This window comes from Ambystoma mexicanum, chromosome 8, assembly GCF_040938575.1.
Source record: "Ambystoma mexicanum isolate Mex_15411 chromosome 8, UKY_AmexF1_1, whole genome shotgun sequence".
In the NCBI taxonomy this organism is placed as follows: domain Eukaryota; kingdom Metazoa; phylum Chordata; class Amphibia; order Caudata; family Ambystomatidae; genus Ambystoma; species Ambystoma mexicanum.
Window position 1 is genome coordinate 536,591,000 of NC_090929.1, and position 12,173 is coordinate 536,603,172.

The 12,173-nt window shown below is 41.4% G+C and overlaps 1 protein-coding gene across 4 annotated transcripts in view; it reads right to left on the minus strand.

The window, feature by feature from the left end:
• The window catches only part of WRAP73 (WD repeat containing, antisense to TP73), a 1,098,908-nt gene that overhangs the window by 1,023,753 nt on the left and 62,982 nt on the right, over nt 1-12,173 (minus strand). For all 4 annotated transcript variants that reach the window (XM_069610231.1, XM_069610230.1, XM_069610233.1 and 1 more), the window contains 2 exons: nt 9,290-9,442; nt 6,664-6,780 (listed from right to left, as the gene is read on the minus strand). In XM_069610231.1, coding sequence (XP_069466332.1) covers nt 6,664-6,780; nt 9,290-9,442 — 270 coding nt within the window. The remainder of the gene's footprint in view (nt 1-6,663; nt 6,781-9,289; nt 9,443-12,173) is intronic.

Here is a 12,173-nt window from a genome sequence, read left to right on the forward strand (position 1 = left end):
GGAAGGGCCCTTCCGGCACTTGTATATTGATTATGCTGACATGCAAGAAAGATGTGCCTCCTACAGGTACCGAATAGTAGTGTTCTGTCCATTTTAGCTGGAGCTTGTGCAAAGAATGATGCAAAATCTGCAGCGAAGTTCCTAGTGAGGGAAGTATTCCCAAGATAGGGTGTATGTGAGGAAATAAGGTCAGATAACAGCCAACACTTCGCCAACAATCTATAAAGGAGAAAACTTGTCTCTTAGGGATCAAACACAAACTTTGCACAGTTTACCAGCCACAGGTGAGCGGGATGTGGAGACTGAATGGATCACTAAAAGAGCACCTGGCTAAGCTAACCATTACTGTGTGCCGAAATTGGCTTTTTTACCTCCCATCTTGCACTTTTCCCCCTTCGGAATTCACCTTCTGCGGATCATCATCAGACTGCATGAAATTGTAACGGGGAGGAGAATGCATGCGCCTGTCCCTCCTTCACGGTCAATTTTGGATGCTAACCCTAGCTCAGAAATCCTTGGCAGAATTTCATTGAGATGACCAATGTGCTTTGCTACATCTCCCGCCAGGTCCAGCAATCTACAAGCGAGCGAACCAACATCGAAGAGTGTGCACAAGCCCGCCAAGCATTTCCACAAACAGAGCCTCTTTATCGAGGGGGAAAAAATGCTTATTCGAAATACAGTAAGAAAGTGGGAGGAGCCTTGGTTTTGTGGTCTTTTTGAAGTGGTCTTCTCAACAAGCATGGCAGTGAAAATAAAAGGACGACGTGCATGGATCCACTATTCAGATGCTCGTAGAGATACCAGCAGCACATCTGGAAGAGGAGGAATCACTTGATGGGAAGTATCAGCCAAATTACATTAACATGTTGTACTATAATAAGGTGTTACATAAGACCCACAATAGAGATGGAGGATGGACAAGGAAAAAGAAGAGGGGGTGGGATTAAAGAGAAGAGTGGGATACATTTAAAAAGTGTTGCATTGTTTTGCATATTTGTTTTCTCTCTCCTTTCTGGCATGTAGCACATAAGGATGAATTGGGCCCATCAGCTGGTGGTGATAAGGAGACACGCACTAAGCGAAGTATAGCTAGCCCAATACAATTCTACAAAATTGTCGGGGAGAGAGTGGACCTGGCCTCAGAAAATGTATGGTATTGGGAAATGGAGGTGGGATGGGGCGCACCAATGGTACATGCTATGTCTGCTCACTCATTCCACACCTCACAGGAATGCCACAGCAAGTCTTGCCACAAGAGGAGACTGCAGAAGAGGAAGGATGTCTGGTCATATGGCCTTGTGCAGAACTAGGGGTATGTTCAAGGGGCATACAATGCAAGTAAAGTGGATTGATGAGGAGGTGGTGTAGTACGAGGACAACTTCATACAGCTAGAAAGTATGGCCGAGGAGGAGAAGAGTAAGCACCTGGTTCTCGAATGTGTAACATAGGGGGGCACAAAAGGGAAAACAGCTGCCCACTGTCCATAAAAGAAAATACTGTAAGAACTCCACAGGGTACAGTGTGCCATGGTGCCACACCAGACCCTTGATGCAAATCCAGGGTTCGGCGCTACACAATGGGAAGTGGGAAAGTGGAATGGCACAGTGCCACAAAGGACTTGTGGGCTTTGGAGAAAGGGAGGTTAAGAAAATAAATGTGGGATGTAAGAAACTTTGGAGCAGTTATCTACATACTTTAACATGGACAAACGAAAATCCACATCCAGAAAATAAAACCGCTCACACAGTTTTCTTCGTGCTTCAGAGCAAATGGAACAATAATGCTGGGGATGAACAGCGGTTGCAGTCGGACGATGACCATTGCAGCTTTGCAAAAGGGGACTGCAGCTGTGATGGACACCTGGTGGATGTGCAGAACAAGAGCATACACCCAGCTACCACCAGACTGGAGGGGGTGTGCGCACTAGTAACCCTCCATAATCCTACTTTAGTTGTGCCCAGTGTAGACTTGATACCACTCAATGAGTTGTCCATGTATAAAGAGAAAGTGCCAGCAGAAATACAAAGAAACAAACGCAAGCTAACAAGGAAGAACATATCCAACAGCAAGAGCCTAGAGTACATTCCATCCAATCCCATTTGAAGAAGTCCAGCTCAGCATGTTTATTTATTTATTTATTTTTTAACATCTCTCCTGCTTCCTGGGGAACAAGCTGCAGCCAAAGCAAAATGGTTGCAGATCAGTGCTACAAAATGCTCCAACTGGCAAATGCAACCTAAAACAGACTCAACGCTGTGCTCAGAGAACTACGGCTCTACGATTGATGACCCTCCAGAATGGTTTCGCTCTGGATCTTACAACAGCGATGGAGGGATAGGTGTGCCGAAAGATATGGAGCATGTGCTGTACTGTTATTCCCGCAAATGATGCCTCAAGTGGAACAATCACAGACACAGTAGAGGAAATCAGAATAATACATGAGAGAATGGTAAATGAAATGCAAGACATTCATTAAATCGACAATCTGGCTGGATTGATTGTTTAACTGGCTTGTAGCAGCATTTAGGATAACTATCCCCGTGCTTGTCGCGATCCTCATCAGCACCTGCATTGGTCGTCTAATCATCCATTGGTGTAAGTGCTGCCAGCATAAGCACATTCACAGAATGGCATTACAAAAAATTTAGCTCTGGGAGGAATTAGGTGAGGAACACCGCAGTAGGAATGAAAGCGAGAATGAAGTAGAAATAATTTTCACAGCACCCCCACCAGACTTGGAAAATTACAAAGCATTATGGGGAGAGTGTTCACCCGATGGAACAAAGATACAGATTTTTGGAGAAGATTTGGATAGGGATGAGGAGGATGGGGACATGACCAGGGTAACAAGGGTGTGGGTGCGCAAGGAAAAAGGGATGAGAGTGGCAGAAGTATTGATAGAAAGATCAAAGGGGGAATGTGTTTCAGCACCAGACAGGGGGACGCACCTACCAACTGCGAGAGTAAAGAAGGTGGATGGAGGCAGCAACACGGGAAATGACACAGGTATTCTAAGCCACAGACGCCTATACAACAGGCTTCACTGAGAACTAGGGGGTAGTGATGTATTGGGTGTCAATACACAGTCCAAGATACTGTCCTATGATTGGCTAAAGAAGGGGGAGGGATAAAAAATAGCACCATCATAAACACGAGTAGTGGGAAATCTCTGGAGCGGGCTAGATGTGGGAAACCTCGATCTGAAACACGTGACCAATACGACAGGGATCTACAAAGTAGTGGGGCCTAAGCTACTCATCACAAGAAAATAATCATAACAAGCTGATGTAATTACAGGTTGATCAGCCAAAACTAGCCGCCCTACACGGGAACGGGGAAAATGGCTCTGAACCAGCATGCCAGTGACATGACCACCGATGCCCATCGGCAGGCGGCTGTGGGAAAGGAAAACTGGGCAGAGTGGTGTTACTGGGAGAACCAATCAGACAGTAAGTCTCCAAAGTATCTACCACACAGTTTGTGAAGTCGTTATTTAACAGGTATTGTGTGAATGTCCCCTTTCCCACCAGCTGCAAGGGGGTATTGGGGGGGGGGGGGAAATCTTGTGTTCCGTTCTCAATGGTGCCGACCAATAGCAATGTGTTAAAGTTCTGGCAGTCAGCACAAATGTAACTTCAGTAATAATAAGTTGTTCCAGGCCAGGGTATGAATAAATGTGGTACCACATGGGGAGGCATTGTAATGGGTAACTGTTAAAACAGCATTGCTTCTTTCCCAGTGTTTGCTCTACTTTTTGAGTACATGGCTTTTATTATGCTCCAATTGGTGTACCCCTGACTACATCTGCATAAGTTAATCAGCATTTTGATTGTGGGGTGACTTCCCATATTGTCTTGTCAAATGAGAAATTATATTGTGCCTCCTATTGCAATGAATATATGTGTATTGGCCTACGCCAAGCTGCTAACAAATCGCTTGCGAAGAAATCTGTGTTGCAAGGTCTTGACCTTAAGATCAATGTAAGCCGCCATTTCAGGTTAATCCGCCATTTTAGGTTTGCTTTGTAAAGTCACCCTGTGAGTTAAAATGGTGGACGATGTCATTCCGAAATACAACATGGCCGTCTTGACCTCTGCATGTAGCTAATGTGTAACTTGCCTGCAGGCCACTTGTTGAGGTCGTAAACAGAGACCTTGTCCTTCGTTGACCTGTGTGTACAGGATTACTCGTGCAAAGAAACAAATCCGCGAGCATATGTTGAGAACAATGTATTCAAATACTGAACATAGAACACTTATTTAACTACATTGTATTAATGTTTGAGAAGATCTGCAAGCGAAATCCCAGAACACACAGTTACCGTGTAGGCTTGTTGATATATGTATTAAAAGCAAACCAGTTACATGTGGATATGCAAACTAGGCATGAACCCTAGATCAGTAATGTATTAGAGGAATATTAACCCGAAGTAGGGTTGGACATCGTGTTCGCAAATAGTATAAAAGAGCCATGAATTCTAATGTACAGCGACTCCCACTGAACCACACTGGAGTTCGTTGTGTTGCACTGAGGGCCGATAGCTATCTGATTTTGCTTTGTTCTTCGTAACTGAATTCAGTATAAAATAAAGTACTTTGTATGTTCCTTTGTAACCCGTGTTTGGTGTATTTCCTTTTGGAGTACTCAGCCTCGATATTTTGATTCTGTTTTCACAGTCCAACAACATGTTTGTATTACCACACCTATCAATCACCTGCAAGCCAACACCCACAGATGGCAGTTTCTCCTGGTTCTGGACCTAGCCTATCACTTTACCCTCACTAACCAATTATGTACTCTTTCTTGCAGAGCCACGCAAGCACCTGGAGCCTGCCCCTGGATGGTAGTAGTGCGCGGTATAAATTCAATATAACACCAAACTGTTGTACCCCCCACCTCCCATCTAACAGTTTTCTGTCCCTGCATGCCTGGTCTTTGACTGCCCCTCTACCAGGTGCCACTAAATGGTGGATGACCTCAGTCTCTGCACATGTGGCGCATCCTCCCCTTGAAACACCTTCCATCTCCCCTTGTAACACCTTCACTCAGCTGCGCATCTGATCCATACACTCCAAATGTGCAGGGATCCTAGGACAGACCTCTTGTTTCTTTGCTTTTGAAACATGTTGCTGCTTTTTTGTTCTCCCAGATAGGGAGGGAGGGGGGGGGCTAATCCCAACAATGGTCAGTATGCCATGCAGTAGCGAATGATAACAGCTCGCTGACTTCTGTAATAACCCTTATTACGCTCAGGTCATTATCTCAGGCAGGGGCGCCGAGTATGCGGGAGCTCTGGGGTTTAGGCACCCCCTGGAAAAAGCCATCTGCACTAAAAGTCACTATACCTTCAATGAGACTTCCCAAAAATCTGCCCTCTGGGAAGACCAAAAGTCAGCTCTCCTGACCTTAGGTTACCAGACAGTACTGTTCAGCCGACCGGCTAGTTTTACTTAATTATTCATCAAAATATTTGCCACGGTACACCTTTAGGATATGTTCTATAGTGCGATTCTCCTATCAAACCACTCCTATGCCTTCACTGAAGTAACATTGTCGCAAAGAGGAGAACGTAGTGCGGGGGGCAGTGAATTGAGGAGTGCAAAGAGGAGTAAGAGGGAGGGAATATAGGAGCCGGTTTATTACTAGACATCATTTCAGCTAATGAATTCAAATCTTGTTTGAAACTGTGTTTTGTCCTTACAAAGAGTAGTTTCCTCAGGATCCTGTTTCGTTTAGCTAAAACAATGTTTAACACTCTAACACATAACACTAAGAACCCAAAAGAGGCATTATCCAACTCTATGGGTCATATATATATATATATATATATACACACACACACACACACACACACACATATATATATACACACCATTGGGATAAATGCAGCAAACTCTTAATTTGTTAACTCTCTCGCCTAACACCCAAACCCTCCAGGACAGGACTGATCATACATTTCTGCTTGCACTGTAATGTAGGTCCGGTATTCAGGGGTAGGTCGACAAAGTCTTTTGTGCGACGTACATAACCATGTTCTGATTCACTGGGCAGTGAAAAAGCTTGTTTCAAATGAAGCATGATGGCAATAAAATATAGAAATCATTTTCGGATGTTGTATAATCATTCACAAATTCTGACATTTGGAATGAAAGAAACAAACCTATTAAAAACTCCACTTGAAGGGCTCTATGAAAGTAGGTCCAATGTTGGCCCGCGTTTGCAAACACTTGAAACAATCTAATTGTACAAGACATTTCGCATCAATTCCAGAAAAGGTGATGTTAAAGCTACGTCTTCTAAAAAGAAAAAGTTGCTTTTTCAATATGTGCCTGTTTTAACCAGTCATAACAGGTGCACCGTTACAGCCACTAGCTACTTCAATGAACGGTCCCTTTCCCTCGGCCAATCAACACTTGTCAAGTCAACGTCTTTTCCATCAAGGACGTGGACTAGCTACTCCTAAAAAAGAGGTATCCAAATGCTTAGTGCTCCACAATCTGCAATTCCACTTCCAGACTGCAGCACAACAACAGAGAAGTACAGTACTGAGCTGCACGGTGGAATGCAAAAGCTTTCATACCGCGGCAGTTTATTTTGGGCTCTATGGTGCAGACAGTAACATATGATACTGGGAGGGACAGTCGTGACTTCGCGCTTACATGAAACTCAGTGGTGTTGAGAATGTGACGACCATCCGGGCTCCAACATGAAGCCAGCAGTCCCGCAGATCCTTCGTCAATCTTGCAGTGCCAATCGGGCTGCTCCAATGACCAGACCTGGAACACACAAGAGAGAAAGTTAAGGTGCCGAGCATCTGAGCTGCTGCCGCTCTCCAGTCAGCGCAGAATCACAGCAACAGCAGACGCCGCAGCAGAAGTTATTACTGGACCATGAAGGACTGGCGATGGGTTCCGCTGCAACAGTAAGCACGTGGCCGCAGTAGGTTCACATTTGATGTACGTGTACATTTAATAACCATCACAGGTGTGTTACAGAGTTACAACAGCTCTTACGATACCAACTGTTAATTGTACTCAATTCAGTGTTGCTCAAAGTATTAACTTTGAAAGGAAGCAACTCCCAGCTGGATTTAAACCCGTGACCTTACAGCAGGCGCATTAAATTAACTATCTGAGCTGTCCGTGCGCTTCATTACAACTGTAGAGATTAAAAGCAATCAGACTGATTACATTAGAGGATTTCAAAGTCCGCCACCACTCATGCCATTTTACAGGGAGAGGATGAGGGGGGGTTGTTGTAGGATGTCTGGGGGTGCGATACAAGTCGCTTTTAAATGGGAAGATGGTAACTGAGTAAAAATGTAAGCAGATTTGGCACTTGGGGTGGCAGTTGCAACAGTTATTTTTCTCCAATGGGGCACAACGACATTTGGAAACCACCAGATTAGATTGTAGAATACCGGATTAATGTACTAAAATATCAAGATACGCATTTTGTTGAAGGTATTTTGCGGCTATGATTTTATGTTCTGTTTCGGAGGCATGTCTTCAACAACACTTACATGACATTCATACCAATATTTGAAGTTTTTCTTGGGGGCGTTTAAAGCACACTAGTTTAAGCAAGAGTAACAGCAAGACGCAGAAGAGGGCGAAACTAAAATATACAGTCCTGTATGTATAATGAGTGAAGTCAATATGGTCACGTTTCAAGCATAAAACTTGGAGGCCCAAATTAGTTCAAAATAAAATAAGTGTTTAATAAAAGATTAAAGGTCACTCGGTTTTGAAGAGGCTGCAAAGAAGCAAAGTGTAGTGTTCATTTAGGAAAGTTGGGGAATTCCAGGTAACTTGCCTATGAAGCAGGCGTTGCGTGTGATACTAGCACAAAGAGGTGTGGGGCTCTAATGAGGTTCACAAGTTGGCACGCCATGTTTCAGTGTCTTAATTATCTTTGCTGTAAAAGCAATGCTAGAAGCAAGGAGCTCTAATCAATTTCAGTCTGCAATTACTGAAATCATAAACCAAACTAAGTACATACAGTTAACATTACAAAAGTAGGAAGCTCAGTTTTTGGAAATTCTGTATGAAATCCTAAAAACCAGCGATGTAAAATGAATCTGATCTTTTTACGCCGAAGAGGAAAGGCCCAGCTTTCTCAACAGTTGTCATCATATACATTGATCCTAATTCTTAAGCCATGTCATGCAGCAGTTGTTCATTTTTATCATAATTTGAGAAATGTGGTTATTTGAATCCATGTTGTCATCATAAGATCCTGTCCTGTTTTATGCATTTTTAAGTAACTTGAAATGTTGCCACAAGTTGCCAAGTTCTGAGAAAATGTGGGCCCTGCGTTAAAAATTCGGAACTTTATCCCATGGATAAATTATGGCATTCAGTAATTGTCATGCTGAAAAACAGCGAACACATGCCACAGTATGCATGCTGCTTTACTTTCCATTCAATGTAAAGCCATTTAGTTATGAAATTGTACTGCTTGACAAACAAGTTTTCCGAGGGTTCTGTTAAATTGCAGGACTAATCTCCAGAGGCCACAATCCATCACCACCAACTCGCTGAAAACCAAAGCGCCTAGAGGTGACCGTTCTGTATACTCTATAAACTGCTTCTATGCCCTTTCTTGTTAAATTGTACAGAATAAGTTCCTAATTGCCTTCTTTAAACAGAAGATTGGGACATAAATAGCACCTGAAAATATTTCGCGTGCAAAATGACCACATTCATTGAATACATTTTTTTGGGACTGAGGACTTCATGCAGGAACACAAGGTAGTAAGAGAACTATGAAAAAGGTAATTATAAAAACTGGTGCATACGCACAAAAAGGGAGTATAGAATTACTTAATTGATTGGGTTTGAAGGAATAGTAGTATGCACAATTACAACACTTAATTCTTTGAAAACGGCGTTCCTCGAATGAGTTTGTGAAGTGTGATCATAATTCAGCAAGCACATTTCAGTGTTTTAAAGTCGCCTACACGCGCACACACTTTTGGGTTTGGGTGTGAACTGTGAAAGTCCAGTACATTTAAAAGGTTTTTTGACTAGCAACATTACACTCACTCCAATGACAGACTGATTTTGAATATCTGAACATAATGTGCCTCTTGTAAACGTGTGTCCACTAGAGATTATGACTGTAAGTGTTAGCAGAGGTATTCCACTCAATATGATGCACCATCAACAACAAGCTAGTAATTTGATATGTGCACTGCTGAACAGCAAACATTTTGAGGACGATATTTCAAGCTTACCCAGTAACAACAAACTGTATGAGGGTAACAAATAATGACTTTTATACCTGCACAAGTCCTCGCTTATACATGGCACACAGTATAAACAAGGAATCCGATGACCACTCAATGGACTGGATCTGATCCAGGCAGGTATAGAGCTGTAGAATCTGTAAAGTGTTCACATCTCGAATCACTAGGCGATACTGGACGCATGAGGCCTAAAGAAAAGAAAGAAAATAGGACTCCCCAGTGAGTAATATTTCTTCCACACAAAATGATTTTGCAGTGAAGAATAAATAAAAAATGATGCATTATTTTGAAGGCCATTACTGCTGAAAAATGCTCAGTTCCTAGAGAATAATTTGTATTGACTTGCACAAGTCTAAAATAAATGACTGACACTGATACATGAAATGCAAACGTATTAAATGTTTTACCAACAAGACAGTGTAGAGTGGATTTGATGTAAACATTCTGCAAAATAGAGGGGAAATTATAATTCTAGGCAAGACTTTGCTTTTCACATGAACACAATTTATATTTGTGATTTAATATAGAACATAGTTTGCATTCAAAAGAGACACTTCATCAATAGGAAAAGTGTATTACATCCCAGTAATTTAACAGTGGCAAGTGTAAAATAAACAGATCAATAAACCTTTACATCAAAATAATTTATGACAATTGTATATTTTAAGTTTCCCGTATCCAACAACTATCTTGAATAAAGGTGTTGCGCAAGAAATAATGTGTATGTACTCCGTTTGGAAAGAAAAGACATTTAGTCAAATAAATCGACTGTGTTAGAACATTTTCACGGGCACAATAGTGAGCACATGTGTGTACCTTTGAGTCAAATCATGTCTATTATGTTCACAGTATTTTGTTGTGGACAAATTACAGGTGGCATTTTGCATTTGTTAGTTTAAATATGTATTGATGGAGGTAAATAATTAAACTAAACTCCTGGATTAAATACACACTTTGAATAATTTATTGGGTGCTACAGCACATTTATGAAGATGATTTTGGCATAATAAATCTTCAATTTTTACAGATCATAACCCATTTTGGCTCCCAATTTAAAGTAACATATGGACAACAATAATCTTTCTATGGATTAACTCAAAACAAGTGCAGAACATCAGATCTGTAGTGTGCCAAAAACTAGATAAAGTCACAAAACAACAATGAATTAGTGGTCAAAGAATGGACCATATCAAATATCAGGTCACCATTTGTACGACAAAGGGTGCCAATGCGGATTAGCTAGTACAGTAAAGTGAGTAATAAGCCGAGAGAACTAGAAGTCACAAGTCTGAATCCTGCCATGGCCAACTTTGCCTGTCCTCTTCCTGAAGTCAACCAACAAAGTAACAGTCAAGCTCTTGGAAACAATTTCATCTCTGGCGTATACCATAATTTTATTTATTACGACTGTAAAATCGCTTTTCTACACAAAGGTTCACAGGAAAGTATGTTGGCTTATCTATGAACATTTTTCTAAAGTTTGAGCTTTTACTTTTAAACCAGACTTGTGCATGTTACCTGCTTAGCATCTGAAATACCCTTCTTCAGTATATATGTGATGGTGGCTTGCTCTTTAAATAACAGTAATGAAATCTATCATGTTAGTCCTGTGTCAAGAGTGTTGGTGCTTTTTTGGGCTATGAAATGCAGTTCTTTAGGATTATACATCAAATACTTTCCTAATTTTCAAAAGGAAGAAAGAAAATGCAGTCATAGAATATTTTTTTTTTTTTTAAATAGGATACTGGATTATTCTTCTGTTTTGTAATTTGTGTGTAAACCACAATACTATTCTAGTTCTAATGACTGCATCGCACTTAGGACTACTGCTTCATCATTCTGGCTCCTCAGTGTGCAAAAGGTACTCAATTAAACAAAAAGCCACAAATTTCATCTGAAAAAAACAATTCTTAATATGGAGTTCATCTTGTATATCAACATTCAGGAAGGCCAAAAGCCATCGGTGTTTTAACTATCAATAGTTGTATACAAGTAAATATTATACCACAATGTAGCATTGAGCAATGCTTGCAGTGAAACGGTTCTTGGCTATAGTAATTATGGTACAAGGTCAAGTTTGGCTGCCTTCGATTCACAACAAGGACATAAACAAAAATAAAATTGTCCAATAGGTATGTTTTTTTTTTAGATTTTCTGACATGGCGAGAACTCAGTTTATGAACGGCAAGTAAGCTGATGATGGGTGTCAGGGCCTAAATAAGGTGATTAAGAGGGGGTTAGGGTGGGGCGGGCGATCACTGGTGTAATGAATGGATTAAATGATGTCCAACTTCATGTTATCGGAGCATGCTCTAAAATAATCTCCAATTAACCTATTCAATGGAAATGATGTCCAGATACAGCAAAGATTGAAAAAAAGACTAGTCTCCCTAGCTGAATTCACACAATGTTAACAACAAACTGGAAACCATCTTTAAACGATAATTGCTACAGGCAGCCACATATTTGGCAGGTAAAATGGGCCTTAATGTCATAGGTCTGCAACCTTTGCTCTCCAGATGTATATTGACTACAACTCTCAACAGCCCTAGACAGCACAGTCACTGGTGAGAGATCATGGAATTCGTAGTCCAAAACACCTGGCTAGTCCCAGGTTGCAGAACCCTTACGGGTTTTCAGACGGCATATGTAATCTTTATCAATTATGATTTCTATCCTTACAAGTGCCAACAGGGGCTTAAGAAAATGGAAGGGGGCCCAAGATGAACAGGGTACTTTTGTTATCGCCCATACATACTTCCCCTAAAAAATGTAAGCTGTTGCACCGTTTAATTTATCAATCAGGCACAGTATTTTACGACAGTATGAGCTCAGAAATACGCAGCAACATGCAATACTAGTAAGTGGTTGAAAGAAGTTTGCTTAAATTGGACCAAACTTTTGCCTTGGCTCGGGAGC